At 66.7% G+C, this 17123-nt stretch overlaps 1 protein-coding gene across 1 annotated transcript in view; it reads right to left on the minus strand.

The window, feature by feature from the left end:
* Window positions 1–6120: 6120 nt before the first annotated feature.
* Window positions 6121–17123, minus strand: part of INTS1 (integrator complex subunit 1) — a 31049-nt gene continuing 20046 nt past the window's right edge. Inside the window, exons 31-48 of the mRNA XM_007467075.1 lie at window positions 17028–17123; window positions 16361–16520; window positions 15980–16120; window positions 15641–15815; window positions 15425–15551; window positions 14568–14698; window positions 12806–12893; window positions 12463–12689; window positions 12114–12237; window positions 11023–11156; window positions 10503–10695; window positions 9868–9995; window positions 9475–9587; window positions 8614–8727; window positions 7147–7217; window positions 6685–6776; window positions 6415–6524; window positions 6121–6236 (exon numbers count right to left, since the gene is read on the minus strand). The exon at window positions 17028–17123 is cut by the window's right edge and continues 1 nt beyond it. Coding sequence (XP_007467137.1) covers window positions 6121–6236; window positions 6415–6524; window positions 6685–6776; window positions 7147–7217; window positions 8614–8727; window positions 9475–9587; window positions 9868–9995; window positions 10503–10695; window positions 11023–11156; window positions 12114–12237; window positions 12463–12689; window positions 12806–12893; window positions 14568–14698; window positions 15425–15551; window positions 15641–15815; window positions 15980–16120; window positions 16361–16520; window positions 17028–17123 — 2340 coding nt within the window. The remainder of the gene's footprint in view (window positions 6237–6414; window positions 6525–6684; window positions 6777–7146; window positions 7218–8613; window positions 8728–9474; window positions 9588–9867; window positions 9996–10502; window positions 10696–11022; window positions 11157–12113; window positions 12238–12462; window positions 12690–12805; window positions 12894–14567; window positions 14699–15424; window positions 15552–15640; window positions 15816–15979; window positions 16121–16360; window positions 16521–17027) is intronic.

Raw genomic sequence — 17123 nt, forward strand, 5'->3', positions numbered from 1 at the left:
GGGGTGAGAGAAAGAAGGGGGGAGGCATCCACCCATGCGGCCCTTCCCACAGGACTTCTCAGAGCCTCCATCCCCTGCCGTGCACCGTGACTCCCAAGGGAGCGGCCGCGCTACACAAGGGTTCCCAAACTGACTTGCCCACAGAACCTCTGCTGCAGGGGTGTCTCGAGAAACGAGTGCCACACAGAACAGAACCGGGAGGCCTGGCTTGTGCAAAAGACATGCTTGGACTCCAGCGGGCAGGTCCGGGTCGGCGGCCTCGCTCAGCAGCTTTGCCCTGTCACCCTCACTTCTCTGAGCCTTCACAGCAAGGTGGGGGCCCTCATCCCCAGTAGCACCAGGCTGAGCTGTGGAAATGCGGCTCCCTGCCGCGGTAAACAGTATTACCTAGCCAGGTAATTGTGAACGATGCCGCCTGTCTTTACATTGATTGGTCTGGATTAGTTAAGGGTATCATGCACGTCACCATCGCACCCTGAGCACCTCACCTTTAATAAGGAAGTGAAAAAGGTAAATAGCGCTATCTAGGTTTGGCTTTCCTCAAGCTCGATCCATGAAAAACAATTAATTTTCATGGCCACTGTGGTTGTGAGAGACGGATGCTGGAGGGTGGTAAGCAGAGCCCCCCAGAGGGATGCCAGCCCCTTGCCGCCTGCAGCGGAACCACCTTGGGGGCGGGGGTCACGCTGGCTTCACAGCAGAGCATACAAGGGGTGTCCCCTCATTCCCCAGTTCCCAAGGCCATGGCTGGGTCAGCCAACGGCTCACGCAGGCGGCTGTGGGTGCCCGCACCGCAGGCAGGAAGGAGCTGGAAGCTGCGACACCCCATTTTAAAGGGCCACCCGTTAATTAATTAGGCCCAATGAATAATGCATGCAGCCTTGTGCATATTTATACGGCATGCTATGGATGGTATACGTTCTAGTCCGAACACCTCACAAATAATTCACAACCCACTCCTTCCCCGGGCTCCGGGGGAACCTGGCCGGTGCTTCGGCTGGGGCTCGTGGGTTGCTTCCAACAGCCAAATTTTACATTTCGTTATAAATGGCTTTGCTGGGCATGTCGGTAACTTTTACATTTCCATCCACTTTATTATTAATGGCTTTCCCGAACTGCAGCAGCCCAACGCTGCACACAATGCGTTATAAATATTTGATCCAGCATCTATAGTCTGCCATTTATCATTTATAACGGGTTACAAAAACATTATAAAACATTTACTGCACATTTATAGATCATTTTTGGCTACCATGACGATGTGTTACAAATACATTATTAATCCTTCTCATGCCATTTATAGGAACCCCTTGTAATGGGGCCTGGCCCTCCTGTCCCATTACCAGCGCGCAGGGGCTGGCAGGGTCGCCAGGGAGCAGGACCAGGGCGGAAGGAAGCCTGGCCCTGCCTCCAGTAGCTGTGTGTCCTTGGCCAGATCACAGCACCTCTCTGTTCATAAAGCAGGTCACAATGACAGGCACCCTTCACTGAGCGCTTCCTCCGTGCTCACGGTCCCCTGAGACTCAGGCGTTATTTTCACACCCCTTTTACAGATATGGAAGCAGAGGCGAGTGGTTTGCCCAAGGCCATAGTCAGGGAGCGCTGAGCTGGCCTCAGAGCCCTGGGGTGCCTCCGGAGTTAGCTGCCCCGGGTCTGGAGGTGAGAGGTCGGCCAAGGCTGCCCCTGGCCTTGAAAGGAGCGGGACTGGCAGCCTCCAGGGGTGGAACACAGAGACTCAGGGTGAGGGCGCCTGGAGTGGGGGGACCCAGGGTGGGTGGCCTGGGGCGGGGGGACCTGCACTCTGGCCTCTGACCTGGTAGCCCCCCCAGCTCCTGCCACCATGTGCTTTGCCATCCCAAAGGCTCTCCTGGCTCACGCTCTGGCCTGTGGGCGCCTGGAGCGCCGTCTGTGATGTGGACCCGGGATGAAGGGGTCCAAGGGGTCTTTGGGACCCAGCGTCTCGGGAGGCCCCCAGGAGTCTGGCCCAGGTGGGCCGAGCAGGTGGCAGTCAGCAGCTGCTTCCTCCTTCACAGGGGTCAGTGGGGCCCTGGGCCAGAAGTCCCGCCCCATCCCACTCCTCTCCCTGCACGTGGCCTGTGACCACTCACTGGACAAACGGCCGCTGAGCCCCACAGTCCCCTCCAGGCCACACTTTATACCCAGAGGGCACCGACAGGAAACTGGGGCTGTGGGCTCACCACCCACACGTGATGAGAGCTCTGTGCCCTGACGTAAGCTGACAAGCCGAGTCCTCACCTGGAAAACTCCTGCTCACCCTCCAATTCCTACTCCGTCCTCAAGCTCCTACTCAATCCTCCACCTTCTTGAAATAGCCCTTCCCAACTCCCCCAGGCACGAGCCTTGTGGGGTCTGACCTCTGGTCCCCCTGGGGGCCCAGCCTGGGCCTGGACTGGGGAGAGGGCTCCAGGGTGAGACCTGGATTCCAGTTCTGTCTGCCTGTCCTCCTTCCCCAGGGAGGGATGGGGCGGGCAGACCCTGGGAGAGCCCTCAAGCCACACCCCTCCCTGCCAAGACACCCGAAGTAACCCCACCGCGGCCTGGGTCAGAGTCTTAAGTGGCTCTGAGGGAGTAAGCGGGGGAGACGGGAGGGTCCTGGCTCAGAACCCCCGGGCAGTTCTACCCCATGTGACCCTGGACAACTAGCTGGGGCCTTACTGCCCTCATCTGTGAATTGGGGCCATAAGCCAGCCCTCCCAGGGCGAACGTGGGGGCCCTGGTGCTGGGAACCCTCGTGGGGAGACCTGGGGGCCCTGGGGCCCCAGCTGCCCACGCCTCTCTGGCCCTCTGCCCAGCTGCTGGCTGTCTGGCCTGTTTGAAGGTCAGGGTCCACCCCTTCCCAGGACTGAACGTGAAGGAAACAGCCGAGCTCATCACCATGGCAACACCGCACCTGGTCCCACCCTTCCCCACCTGCTGAAGCTGGTTGATGGGGTGCCCGTTGATCCTCCCTGGGTGGTGTCCCCTCCCCCAGAGCGAAGGGAACTGTGGGGTCCGGGCGGGACGCCTCGTTTTCTTGTCAGTGGGTGAGCGCAGCCCCTCTTAACAAGAGGGAGGCTGAGGCCCAGAGAGGGGAGCTCGGCTGCCAGGGTCATGTGCCAGGACAGGAGCCTAGGTGGGCTCCGCCCCACCCCCTCCACCTCTCCCCCTTCCTGACACTCAGGGAGCCCCTTCCCCAGCCTGACTTTGGTCGGGTCAACTTCCCAGGCCTCGCAGGCCGTGAGCCAGGCGAGAGCAGCCCCTGTGGAGAGCCCGGGGCTGGGGGCTGGGGCGGGACACACGGGCTGACCTCACGTCTTTGCCCCGGCCCCCCGGCCCCCCGGCCCGACCCCACCCCGACTCCCGCCAGGTCTGGGGCTTTGGGCTCTTGGACTTCACTTCCTCCCTCGCCTGCTCTGCACACCCCAGGCCAGGCAGACCCTGGCTGGACTGACAACTCCAACCACCCAGCCAGACCCCCCACCTCCCAGCGTGGCATAGAGCGACAAACTGAGAACACACAGCGCCTGCGGGGAGAAGGCACCTGACCCTGGGTGCCAGAAGCCTTCCTGAGAGCCGATGGAGTGGGAGCTGGCACAGGGGGCAGTGAAGGGGGAGAGCAAAGGCCCCGTGCAAAGGCCCTGTGGCAGGAGAGAACGTGGCAAGCTTGGGCTTCACAGTGGACGTGGCTGGGTGCTGAGCTGAGGCAGAAGATTTGGGATCCAGAAGGTTCTACCTGGCTGTGCTCCTGTACCTTGGGCGCCCCCGCTCAGCAGCCAAGCCCCACTGCGCTCTGCGGGGCACAGGCTCCGGGTTGAGGCCCACACAGGGAGCTGGCACTCCAGCTCCCCACTCACGCTGTGTAGACAGGAGCAGGTCAGGTGGCCTTGACCCCGAGGGGGCTCACCCGGCCTCCACAAGCCCACACTCACCCCACACACATGCACACCCACACCCCTGCCCGCCATCCACTGGGCCCTCTGGGCCCCTTCTCCCCGAGGCCCTGGGCTGGGCGCACCTGTGTAAATTGGAGCCGGCTGGACGGTGTTCACGGCAACGGGGACCGAATATTCAAGGAGTGCTGCCCTGCATGCCCGCTCTGCCCTGCATGCCCGCTCTGCTCGCACCCTCCACGCACCACCGCCCATTCCCACGGGCTGTCCCTGAGGGTCCCACTGCACCCCCCCCCACCACCTGCCAGGCAATGCTGCAGCGCCCAGGCTGGCAAGCGTGGGTTCCGTAGGTACCGCCCATGCACCAGCCACCCGCCCGCAGCCCTACCAGGATGTCTGCCTTTGCCCGCAGAAAGGTGAAGGTGGAGGGTGGTCGGAATCCTCGCTCCCCCAGAGCCAGGCCGTGGCCCACCCCCAGGTTCCCCCAGGCCTCGGCCCTGACATTGGTGGGACTGGGCAGCAAGGTGGTCCAAGGGCTCTCCCAGAGCCTGCCTCTCTGCCTGCTGGGCCCTCACACAGCCCAGTGTCACGGGTGAACTGCCCCAGCCCCCATCCTCCCAAACCCCAGGGGGCCTGTGCTCCCCTAGCTCTGGGTGAGGCAGTGGCACTTTGGGGCATGCAGGTGTCCCAACAGCTGTCACCCAAGCCCAGATGGGCAGGGCTGTGGCATCCGAGTGGCATGGCGCTTCCCGGTAGGGCACCCAGGGCAGGAGGCAGGAGGGGGCCCTTCAGCTCCATGTCCCTCTCTGCAGGGACTGCAGTGGGGCAGGAGCTGCCAAAGGCCAGTTCCACGTGCCCCTGAGCAAGAGCCACACGACGGGGGCCAAGAAACAAGCCAGGCGGGACAGGAGGGCCTGGGGCTGCACCAAGGGACGGGCAGGATCTGGAGACTGAAGGGCTGTCGCGCGGGCAGCGGCGTGGTGGCCGACCCGTCAGGGGCTCAGGGGAGCAGGGAGGCTGGCAAGGCCGTGGCCGACCAGGGGCCTGTGGGGCTAGAGGCACAGCTCTGTCCCTGGTGGGCATGAAGCAGTGACCACCCCCCACCCCACAAGGGTCTGTCCAGCCTCAAGCAGGCCGGACTGAAGAGCCTGGGTCTGTCTTTGGCCTCAGCGCCCCCTGGTGGCCCCAGCTGAGGAGCCGGGCAGACGGGGACCCTGCGGAGGGAGGGGGGAGCGTGCACCGGAACCCGGGGGCCATCGGGGAGACTGTGGCTCTGCCAAGTGCTGGGCGCCAACGGGAGCAATGGGAGGGAGGGGCGGGACGCCATCTGCGTCCAGCCTGGATGAGGTTGGGACGGCATTGCCCCCAGAGACGAGGACACTGGCCTGGAGAAACCAGTGCCGCCTGGGGGGACCCCGGGGCCCTCACTGGAGGGAGCACTGCCTCCTCCCCTCAGAGTCTCCAGGCCAAGTTCTGGGGCAGAGCCCTGCCCCTGTCCCCTGCCCCAGCACCGCAGCTCCGCGGGGGATGCGCCCCCCGGTGGCTGCCCTGAGCCAGCCCTCACCCCGCGGCCAGCACGTGGGGGGCTTCCTGGAGCGATGCCCGAAGCTGAGGGTCTCGGGGAGCTGAGGTCCTTTCTGGGGTGGGAGAGAAGACTGCTCTGCCGACCCCCAGTGAGCCCCGCTCCCTCCGGTAGTTGACAAGGCTGAGCCCGTGGACAGAGAACTCAGGGGCAGGGGGCGCCGGGCACTGTCAGCTCTCCCCCAACCCCGATGCTGCCCGAACGTGGGGAGCTGGGTGGAGGGCAGGGAGGAAGGGCCGAGACTGTACCCAGCAGGCAGGTGCCCTCCAGTCTCCAGATGGACACCGCCACGTGCCCACCCAGGAGCAGGCAGGCTGGCCGGGCCCTGGGGGCAGGGCTCCAAGCTCCCAGGTCCCACTCGCTCCCGGGGTCTCCAAGGAGGCAAAGCACACAGGCAGCAGCATCACGGAGTTCAAAACGTTTCATTTGAAGCCAGCCCCTTGCCTCGACTCGCTAGGATGTCAGCATCCCCTCCCAGCTGGGCTGTGCCCCGTCACTCCACAGGCGGGACAGCCTCCGGGGCAGACGGCGCCCGCACTGCTGGCTGGGGCGGCTGGGCCTGGGCTCTGAGCACTGGCCCTGACTGTCTTGGTGCTCCCGGAGAAGACCACCAGTGGACCAGGCGTGCAGTCAGGCTAAGGCCTGGGCTCACATCACAGCCTCCATGTGCAGGATCCTCAGGGCCTCAGAGATCTGGGCGCTGGTGTCCATCTGGCCATACATGCCCACCAGGAAGGCCCGGTGCAGCAGCACGGCTGCATGCTCTGGGGACAGACGAAGACCCTGTCAGGCTGCGCTGCCCTGACATCCTGGCCGCGGCGGCCAGGTCATCAGGCAGCTCTCAGAAGTGGAGCCTCTGGTCTCGCCCTGAGAGCCCGGCCCCGGGTACCAAGGCCTCCGGGGGCACCAGGGTCTGGGTGGGCGGGGCCGGGGCAGGCTTACCCTGGCAGAGGAGGGTATACTCCGGCAGGTTCCGGAGGGCTGTCTGCATTACTTCAAAGTCCCGGCTGCCCAGGCAGTACATGAACGTGGGCAGGAAGTCGGCTGCGATGCTGAAAGAGCCACGTGCAGGTTGGCACCTCCCCCCGTGCCAAGACGGCCAAGGCCCCAACACCTCCCCAGAGCCCCGTGCAGGGCCCCACCGGTCAGGAGGAGTGGGAGGCCTGGCCCAGGGCACCGGGCGGCCCGTGGTGGCAGGTGACGCCAGCTCACCTGGGGTTGCTCTGGATGGAGCGCAGGGCCAGGCTGAAGGCCAGGCTGCGGCAGGACTCCTCAGCTGAGCTCATCAGCCGCTGCAGACTGGTCTGCGGGGGCGGAGGCGGTGTCAGCAGGGCCACCCTCCCGTCCAGGGGACCCCGCTCCCTAAGCCCCCAGCCCCCTCAACACCCCCATCGCTGGGCCCTGGGACCTCGGGACCCAAGCAGAACATAGGAGGCCCAGCGCAGAGCGGAGGAGCAGCCGCCTCAATTCTGGGCGGGACTGAGCATCTGGGGCGGGGCCGCACTCAGACGTGGCGCCCGCCCCCAAAGCCCAGCCGCTGCTGGCTGAGCTGGGTGCCCAGCAGGAAGGAGGGTGGGGGCGGCGCCCCTGTCCGGGACCCAGCGTGCCTTTGCCCTCCTGCCCCAGCCTCTGACACGTGTCCCAGTTCCTCCGGGCACGTGGCAGCTCCCTCACCGAGAAGAAGCCCAGGATCTCAGGTCTCCGCCGGGACATCTCGTCCACGTCGCTCAGAACCTCCAGCAGATCTAAGACGGGTAGAAAGCGTGTCGTGAGGGCCGGGCTGCAGCTGCTGGGCTTGGGGATGAACCTCTCCCCCACGCAGCCCAGAGGCAGGAGTGGTGGAGTCCCGGGGCCAGAGCCCGCTGCTCCACAGCACACCTGCCGGGCAGGGACCCTGGCCCGGCCTCAGCACAGGCTCTGGCAGAGGGACCTGGTTCTACAGGTGTAGCACGGCTGCTCGTAACGTCAGCGCCAGTGCCTCTTGGAGCTTCCATAGCGTCACTAGTGCTTGCTCAGGCCAGGGGGCCCCCAGCACCTTGGGACGGAAAGCACTGGGGGTTCCGCTGCCTCCCCGACTACCGAGCCAGCGACCCCAAACCGGAGGTGCTGGTCGACCAGGCTTTCAGAGGTTTCTGAGGGGCCCAGATATCTGCATCTGCACCACGCTCCCCGGATGTCTGCCCCAGCTGCCCTGAAACCACACTGCAGAAACATGGCCCTGCCCCTCCCTGCAGGTGGCCACCCAGGCCCTCGGCTCCCCCGTAGGGGACCAGGGGCTGTCGGCCAGCTCCCCACCAGGCCCCTCTTCCTCGGTACCTACGGGGACTCCGGGGGGCTCCCCAGCGCCACTGGCCAGCAGAGGAGCCGCCCCCAGTCTCCAGCCCCGCTTCTCCCCCCGACCCCCTCTCCACCCACCCCTATTCTCACTCTGAGGAAAGAGCCCAACCCCCCCCCCGGGACCTGGCAGGAGCCCTGCTGTCTTCTGGATGCCGCCCCCCCACACCCGGAAGAAGCCTGGATGGCCAAGGGCCACTGTGGGACCCAGAATGCTGCAGGGACAGAAAGGGAGGCCACCACCCACCGCGGGGCCGACTAGGCCTGGGAGAGCCAAACCCCCACACTTACCCTCGACCGTCTGGCCCCGGGAAAGCCTCTTCACATAGGGGGCCACTTCAGCTGCGGTCAGAGGAGTAAAGAGGGAGATGCTGACCAGAGGCAGGGGGCCAGCCGAGCTCTCATCTGCAAGACAGGAGGCCAGTGCTGTCGAGCGGAGACGAGGACGGCCCGCCCCCGGCCACCGTCCAGAGGGCCTGAGAGCCCCGGACACACTCGACACCGAGGCTCCGGGGGGCTCCCCAGCGCCACTGGCCAGCAGAGGAGCCGCCCCCAGTCTCCAGCCCCGCTTCTCCCCCCGACCCCCTCTCCACCCACCCCTATTCTCACTCTGAGGAAAGAGCCCAACCCCCCCCCCGGGACCTGGCAGGAGCCCTGCTGTCTTCTGGATGCCGCCCCCCCACACCCGGAAGAAGCCTGGATGGCCAAGGGCCACTGTGGGACCCAGAATGCTGCAGGGACAGAAAGGGAGGCCACCACCCACCGCGGGGCCGACTAGGCCTGGGAGAGCCAAACCCCCACACTTACCCTCGACCGTCTGGCCCCGGGAAAGCCTCTTCACATAGGGGGCCACTTCAGCTGCGGTCAGAGGAGTAAAGAGGGAGATGCTGACCAGAGGCAGGGGGCCAGCCGAGCTCTCATCTGCAAGACAGGAGGCCAGTGCTGTCGAGCGGAGACGAGGACGGCCCGCCCCCGGCCACCGTCCAGAGGGCCTGAGAGCCCCGGACACACTCGACACCGAGGCCGCAGGATCCACGTGCGCAAGCGAGGGGCAGCCTTGCTGAGTAGCGCCCGGAATCACAGCAGACCCCCAAAGATGCAACCCTTGCCCTGGGCTGAGCACGCTGCCTGGTACACAACGGGTGCTCAATAAATGCACTGAAACGACGAGCCTGTGGGGAGCTGCCTGGGAGACGTGGCACTTCTCTCTCGAGCCTCTCACCCACCACACTGTGCGCGTGGCCTTCCCTGCTGCCCCCGGCACACAGCAGGGGCTCAATAAAGGCGCCTGCGTGCAGAGCCCTGTGCTAGGCACGTCCGTGGACGGCTGAGAGTCACACTCAACACCAGCGACTTGGCAAAACCAGGGCAGAATGGCCGTGAAGGGCCAGCACCGGACCTGGGCCCGCGGGCACTCGACCCATTCACAAATCCACCACGTGCCCGCTAGACACAATGCCGCAGGTGCCGGGTCGCCCCACCGTAGGGGCCCCAGTGTGGGGACAGGGACAGAGAACAGAGGGGCCTGGTTGGTCCCACAGAGGGCAGGTGCTGTAGGTCTCGCTGGCCACAACACGACTCGCTGCTTTGCGCGTGTCACGGACCCAGGGCCGACGATGCCCGGGGGACGCCCAGGGCAGTCCAGCCCGCAGCCCCGGCCCCACTCACCCTCGCCCTCCTCGTCCAGGCCTCGGTCGGCCCTGCCGTCCCTGCTAGGAAGGCTCAGCCCCGCCAGGAGAGACTTGAGCATCACCAGGTCACTGCTGTCGAAGGATAGGTCACTGGGGGAGCAAGGTTCTCCGTGAGGACCATGCCACAGGTGGGAGGCAGGCAGGGCCCCGTGGGCAGGGGCTCAGGAGGTGCCCCGGGGGCCGAGGGAGGAGGAAGCCAGCTCAGAATGGCCCCGGCGCAGACCCAGCATCCACAGCCCTGCTGCCCCGGGCCCTGGCGCCGTGGGCAGTGTCCATCCCCACCAGCACGCCCCTTGGGAGCTCCCGGCCCTGAGCACCGCCACGACGGGACCCTGGCCGGAGAGGAGCCGTGCCAGAGGCGCACACTCACTGAAGCGCGTCGGAGTGTTTCTGCAGGAAGGCGACGGCGGCTGGGGCATTGCAGGTGATATACTTGTGGGTGAACTGCACGAACTTGCTGATGAAGGGGGCCAGGTGGCGGGAGGACTTCCTGTAGTTCTGCAAAGGGAAGCGCGAGGGGGGAAGCATCCAAGGCCCGAAGCATCCCGTCTTGCCCACGTTGCTCTCCCTGGAGCCTCAGAGTGCACCCTGGACACCGCCAACACGCCGCCCTCTGCCAGGCAGCGTGTTAAGGTCCCCAAGGGTCAGGAGTGGCCTCGTCCCTCACGAACCCTGAGGAGCGTGGGGTCTCCCCAGGCACGTGAGCAGCTGGGGGCCTTCCCCGGGGGAAGCTATCAGACAGGCAGGTGGCCTGGCCCTGCCCCCGATGCAGCCAAGGGGCTGTGCCCTCACCCAGCCGCCTCAGGTGGACAAGGGGACGGACCCTCAGTCCTGGTCAGGAAGACCGGGCTGCCGGAGTCGTGGGAGCAGAGGGAGCACGAGCTGCATGGGGAGAGCTCAGAATGGTGGGGGCAGCAGGCAGGGCAAGCGGGGGCACCGGGGGGAGGGACCGCGCACCCGACCCCTGGGGACGCCCGGGCCCCCGAGGGCGCGCGGGGCACCCACCAGCAGCAGGCGGAGAAAGGAGAGCAGGCAGTCCCACAGCGCCCCCTGGTGCTCGCTCTGGAACACGTGCGGCTGCAGCAGCTCCAGGATGCCCAGCACGCGCAGGAAGAAGGCCAGGTGGCTCTGCTGCCGGAACTCCTGGAAGCTGCGGTGGCTGCGGCCGTGCAGGAGGGCGGCGACCATGGGCAGGTGCCTGGCGGAGACGCGTGCGCTCAGCGGCCCGCCCTGGCCGTCTCCCCGCCCCCCGCCCCGAGGGCCGACATCAACTCGCACTTGGAGGCCACCCGGAGCCTGCTAACCCGCACAGTGGTGTCCTGGGCCACCCCCGACCCTCCCTCTCCCGCGCCCACCAGGCCCCTACAGCCCCGAGACTCAGCTCAGCCGGGAAGCAGCCGCGGCGTCCATCCACCCGCTCTTAGCCGCAGAGCCCGCCTTACGGGAACGCCTGGTGTGGCGGGGAGGGCTCCCCGACAGCGAGCTGTGCCCACTCGGGCTGCAGGTGGGACAGGCCAGGCGGTACCTGAGCAGCAGGATGGGGTGGGCCACAGCCAGCTTCCGACAGGCCACGTTGGCATCAGCCACTCGGTTCTCGGCCGCCCGGGAATCGCTGGTGTCCGCGAGGAGGGTGACGAAGCGGTGAATGAGGCCGTCCAGCTGTGGGGGACGGGGGTGGTCAGAGCCGGGCCGCCTACAGCCCTCGCACCCTACCTGCCCGCCCCCCGCCGAGTCCGCCCCCCGCCGCTGCAGGGGCTATGATGGGGCTCCCTGGGCAGTGTGTGGGCCCCTGCCCCAAGGCCCCCAGACCCCAAGGCCCTGGCGTGGCCCCTAAGGACCCGTGCAGCGACCCAGAGACGCCTGTTCCCCCAGTGCCTCTGCTGCTCCTGGGGCTCAAGAGGCCGTGGCCGGAGCTCCCAGCCAACTTCAGCACGTGGTATGTGAGGTCACCCTCTCCGCACAAACAGGATAAGACCCCTACGTTAGCTCGGACGAGAAAAACCAATCTTACAGATAGAGCAAATTTCAGGTGTGTACCACAAGTAACACACAAGAGTGGAAGGAAGCACAACTGGAAAAACATCAACTTCCCTCCCCGTCCCGAGAAGCAGGGCAGGCGGCAGATCTGACCCCAGGGTCCAGCCCAGGGAACACGGGCAGGGGGCCCACCAGACCCCCCTTCCCCCGCCATCACCCAAGGGAGGTGAAGGCAGATGCCACGCAGACCCGCACACGGAGGCCCCGCACTGGGCCAAAGGCCAGCGCCATGGCAGGCGGCCAGGAAGGGATGGGGGTGCTGGGACGCATGCGACACCATCACACACGCACCACGCGGCCTGTTGTAGTCAACGGTCCCTTATCAGGGACCAAGGGGGACACCCACTCTCCTCTGCTCCACACCCAGAGGACTTCTTGGAAGAGGAAAAGATCGTTTCCAGACCCTTCGAGAGGTCGGACAGGCGAGGGTGGCAGGGCAGGCTCTGCCCTCAGACGTGCCATCGACACTCACCTTTTTTGTCTTTAGATCTGAGAAAAGGCATTTCTCTACCTCCCAGTTGGCGTTTCTACCTCCAAGTGAAGGACAAAGGCGGCCCCGATGACCCCGTAGGCCTTTACCTTGCAGACGCTGCTGCCGGCGGCCCCTTCGCTGTGCAGCAGGATGTCAGGCACAGGCACCCGGAGGTCTGGCCGCTGCAGGTAGAGGTGCACGAGCAGGTCTCGGCAACGCCTGCCCAGCACGCTGCGAGAGACCAGAGACCAGACTCGGGGCGGCCGTGGGACCGGGGAGCCGCTGTTCCCACTGGGGTCTGCGTGCAGAGCCGGCGTGCCAGGCCCCTCAGCCCTACCCCACCCCCACTGGCGGCCTGGGCTCGCTCCCACGGTGCTCATGTCTGAGCCGCGGCCTCCCATCACACGGGCAAGGGGACAGGCGGGGGCTCCGGAGCCCGGGGTCCAGCACCCTCACCTGTCAGCCCACTGCTGGATGCAGCTCGTCAGGTGCGCCGTCACCTTCCTGACGCCCTCGTCGTCTCCGCGGCAGCAGCTGAGCAGCAGGGGCAGCCGGGCCTGGAGAAGGCTGCAGGCGCTGGTGTCCCCGTCCTGGCTCCTGGTCTCTGCCTCCGCCAGGATCAGCTCCACCAGGCCGATGAGTTCCGGGGCCTGGACCCGCAGCACCAACTCCTCCCGCCGCTTCTGCAGCCAGGCACTGCCAGTCAGGCCCGGGCATGACGGGCGCGACAGCCGCGCCTGCGTCTCGCCACGTCCACCCGCCACCCCACCCTGCGGGCAGGGGACACCCCAAAACCTGCCTGAGGGGTACGCTGGTCCCTGCCCTGCCAGATTCGAGGAATGTGGATGCAGGCCCAGAGGAAGTCCAGGGAGGCCGAGGGGTCAAACCTGGAGGAAGCGAGGCGGCTTGGCTGAGCACGAGGCATGTCTCCAGGCAGAGGGAGGCGGGGGATGGGGCCCAGGTCAGCTGTCAGGGGACGCAGGCCGCCCCACCTGACCTCTCTGCAGCTCACAGTGGCAAAGCTAAGGTCGGCCCCGCCCCGTCCCACGCCTGCAGCCACGCACAGGAGCCTCTGGCACCCCCGCAACACAGCACGGACGCCAGCCATTCACACTACTGGAGGACAGTGAAACCGACTGTCTGCCTGCTGGTCACCCAGAGAAGGGACACCGGGCCAGGCAAGAGGGCCTCGGTTCCTGAGGACGCCGGGGGAAGGGTGCTGGATCAGATCCCCCCCACCAAGGCCCCCGACACTGCCCTCTGAACTCGGCTCCCGGAGGAGTCTGGGCAGGGCGGCTGCCACATGGCACCCCAAGGCCCACGCTGCCTGTGGCAGGAACAGACCTGCCAGTGGGGGACAGAGGGCTGGGGGACTCACCTCTGCTCCCGGTTCTTGCCCAGCAGGATGTGGATACACTGGTGCAGCGTGGACCAGTTGGACTGGTGCGTGAGCAGGGCTAAGAGGTAGGGTCGGAAAGACGGCACCTGCGGGCCGGGATGGCCTTTGCCCTGGGGAGGGAGGAAACCTGGGATGGTCCCCGCCGGGCTGACGGCTCTGCCAGGTAGTGTCAACAGGTGACAGCCCACGTGTGCCAGCACAGAGCAGAGGAAGGTGTCCGTTTCGAGGCAGATCCGAGGCTCCCGCCCGGGAAACCACCCAGCCCGGCCGGCCACTCCGCAGACTAAGCACGGGCTGAACCGAATCCACTCCTCAGAGACCAGGAGACACGCGAGCAAAACCCTGGGTGCAGGAACGCCTGGGCAGGCGGGGAGCACGGGAACGTGACCGCCGCTCTCAGAAGCGCAGACCCACCAGCACGCGGCGGGATCACGGGCAGGGGTTGCCCAGCCCCTCCCTGGCGACCTGGTCAGTGTTTCCTCACCTTCCCCACAGCCAGATGAGCTGGGGGACCCCGCCACCCCCCGCAGAGCCCTGACGTGGGCTCCGACCCCTCTGAGGACCCCACCCCTCATCAAGGGGTGCTGAGCTCCACTCCCCCTACCTCCTCGTGCCCCGTGAGGACCTGAGCCCACAAAGGACCAACCCACCCACCCCCCGCCCGCCTCCATGACCAGATCTCGAGGCGGCTTGGCTGAGCACGAGGCATGTCTCCAGGCAGAGGGAGGCGGGGGATGGGGCCCAGGTCAGCTGTCAGGGGACGCAGGCCGCCCCACCTGACCTCTCTGCAGCTCACAGTGGCAAAGCTAAGGTCGGCCCCGCCCCGTCCCACGCCTGCAGCCACGCACAGGAGCCTCTGGCACCCCCGCAACACAGCACGGACGCCAGCCATTCACACTACTGGAGGACAGTGAAACCGACTGTCTGCCTGCTGGTCACCCAGAGAAGGGACACCGGGCCAGGCAAGAGGGCCTCGGTTCCTGAGGACGCCGGGGGAAGGGTGCTGGATCAGATCCCCCCCACCAAGGCCCCCGACACTGCCCTCTGAACTCGGCTCCCGGAGGAGTCTGGGCAGGGCGGCTGCCACATGGCACCCCAAGGCCCACGCTGCCTGTGGCAGGAACAGACCTGCCAGTGGGGGACAGAGGTCTGGGGGACTCACCTCTGCTCCCGGTTCTTGCCCAGCAGGATGTGGATACACTGGTGCAGCGTGGACCAGTTGGACTGGTGCGTGAGCAGGGCTAAGAGGTAGGGTCGGAAAGACGGCACCTGCGGGCCGGGATGGCCTTTGCCCTGGGGAGGGAGGAAACCTGGGATGGTCCCCGCCGGGCTGACGGCTCTGCCAGGTAGTGTCAACAGGTGACAGCCCACGTGTGCCAGCACAGAGCAGAGGAAGGTGTCCGTTTCGAGGCAGATCCGAGGCTCCCGCCCGGGAAACCACCCAGCCCGGCCGGCCACTCCGCAGACTAAGCACGGGCTGAACCGAATCCACTCCTCAGAGACCAGGAGACACGCGAGCAAAACCCTGGGTGCAGGAACGCCTGGGCAGGCGGGGAGCACGGGAACGTGACCGCCGCTCTCAGAAGCGCAGACCCACCAGCACGCGGCGGGATCACGGGCAGGGGTTGCCCAGCCCCTCCCTGGCGACCTGGTCAGTGTTTCCTCACCTTCCCCACAGCCAGATGAGCTGGGGGACCCCGCCACCCCCCGCAGAGCCCTGACGTGGGCTCCGACCCCTCTGAGGACCCCACCCCTCATCAAGGGGTGCTGAGCTCCACTCCCCCTACCTCCTCGTGCCCCGTGAGGACCTGAGCCCACAAAGGACCAACCCACCCACCCCCCGCCCGCCTCCATGACCAGATCTGGCCAGTTGTGGTGACCCGCTTAGAGGAAACATGGGACCTGTCTGGCCACTGAGACTCAGGCCTTGGATCTGCTGGAACCGACAGAGAGCCAGCCTCACCCTGGGGCTGCCGGGCGGACTGTGGGCCCAGGGCGCCGTGCGCAAGCGAGGCCCACCTTGCTGCTCTGGGAGAACAGCAGCCGCTGCTGCAGGTCAGGGCAGCTGCTGATCACCTCGGGGTCCAGCATCTCCAGCCAGTCGACAAGGAGCCCCGAGCAGGGTCCCAGCCGCACAGCCTCCAGGCTGCAGGGAAGGTGGGGTGGGCTCAGACGTGGCCGGCCAGGGCCGCCCCCCGCTCCCCCTCCCAGCCGGCCACCGCCCCGCCGGCTCACCTGCAGCCGTCAGAGTCCTGCTTCCCCAGGGCCGGGGGCTCCCCCTTCTCCTGCAGCAGCAGTGAGCTCACCACGGCCACGGGCCCTGAGGCCGGGAAGGCGGAGGCAGCAGAGAAGAGCGCGGCCAGCAGCTCCTCCAGATGAGGCGACCTCACGGCGACCAGACCCCGGAGGACTAAGGGCAGGCAGAGAGGGCCCCTGTGCCACTCCAGCTCGGGGGGCCACCGGACACGAGGACAGACAGCCCCGCCCCCGGACCCTGTTCTGGGGGCGCCCAGGAGAGGGACCTGTGTGCAGGGCGGTGAGGTGGGGTCTGTGTGGTGCCCGGGGCCCGAGTACCTTTGCTGATAAGCTCGGGCTCCACGTCACACCCCTCCCCAGACTTGAGGGTGGCCGCGATGGCACGGACGGTGGAGCTGACCACTTCCGGGTCCCCGCGGAACGTCAGGGCCTCTGCCAGGTGCAGGAACCCACTCCGCACTGCAGGGGAGCGCTGTGTGACCCACGGGACTCCTGCCAGGGGTGCCGGGCAGGCGACTCCCCTCGGTTCCCACACGTACGCTCCCCCCTGGGGGGCCTCCCCAGTGCCCCGACCCCCAAACCGCTGGGCCCCACTCACCCTGACGCCACCCGGGACCCCTCTGGGAACAAGGCCCCGGTCCCCCTGACGCAACGGCAGAGAGCCCAGGACCCCCGTCGGCACCACCGACCCCGCCTCACCATCGCTGATCCGGCGCCGTGCCGAGTACTGGGCAGCAAACAGCTTGAGCTGGGCCTGCAGGGGCCCAGCCTCCACGGCGGGGCTGTCCAGCCACTGCAGGGTCTGCACGAGCACTTTGAGGAAGCGTGACGAGAAGCCGGTGTCCTGGGGCACGCAGCGCTGGGGACAGCGCAGCACGGCTCAGACAGGGCCAGGGCCGGGCGGAGCCCTCCCGCCTGCCACAGCGGGGGCCCCTCCAGCGCCCGTACCCACAGCCCACGAGGGGTCTGCTGCCGCCTGTCCTCACGGGGCTCAGAGAGAAACGACCGAGGAGTGGGCACACGCGTGGGCACGCACAGGGGCAAGTAAGGTGAACGTGGCAAAACTACTGAAACCAGGTAGGAGACGTGGTGAAAGCCCAACACACTCCTGCCCTGCTCACGGGAAGCTTCTGTCACAGAAGTGCGGGACGTACCCCCAGATCTGCAGCAAAAGCTGCGTCTCTTCACTTAGGAGCAAGAGCCGAGGCCACGGGACAGCGTCAGGGCAGCCAGTCAGCCGGGGCCCGAGCAGGCCTAGCCACAGGAGCCCCGAGCCTGGGGGGCGGGACGGGGGCCTTGGCCGCGCGAGGCAGAGCCCGGGCGCGGGGACTCGGGGAGCGAGGCGCAGGGCTGTGCCAGGGCCTACCTGGTACTGGCAGAGCTGGCGCATCAGAGGGCAGGCGAGGAAGTGGTTCTGGTGCATGGCCGTGGCCAGGGCGCCGCCGCGCGGGGAGTTCAGCAG

Source organism: Lipotes vexillifer, unplaced genomic scaffold (assembly GCF_000442215.2).
Source record: "Lipotes vexillifer unplaced genomic scaffold, Lipotes_vexillifer_v1.1 scaffold1701, whole genome shotgun sequence".
In the NCBI taxonomy this organism is placed as follows: domain Eukaryota; kingdom Metazoa; phylum Chordata; class Mammalia; order Artiodactyla; family Lipotidae; genus Lipotes; species Lipotes vexillifer.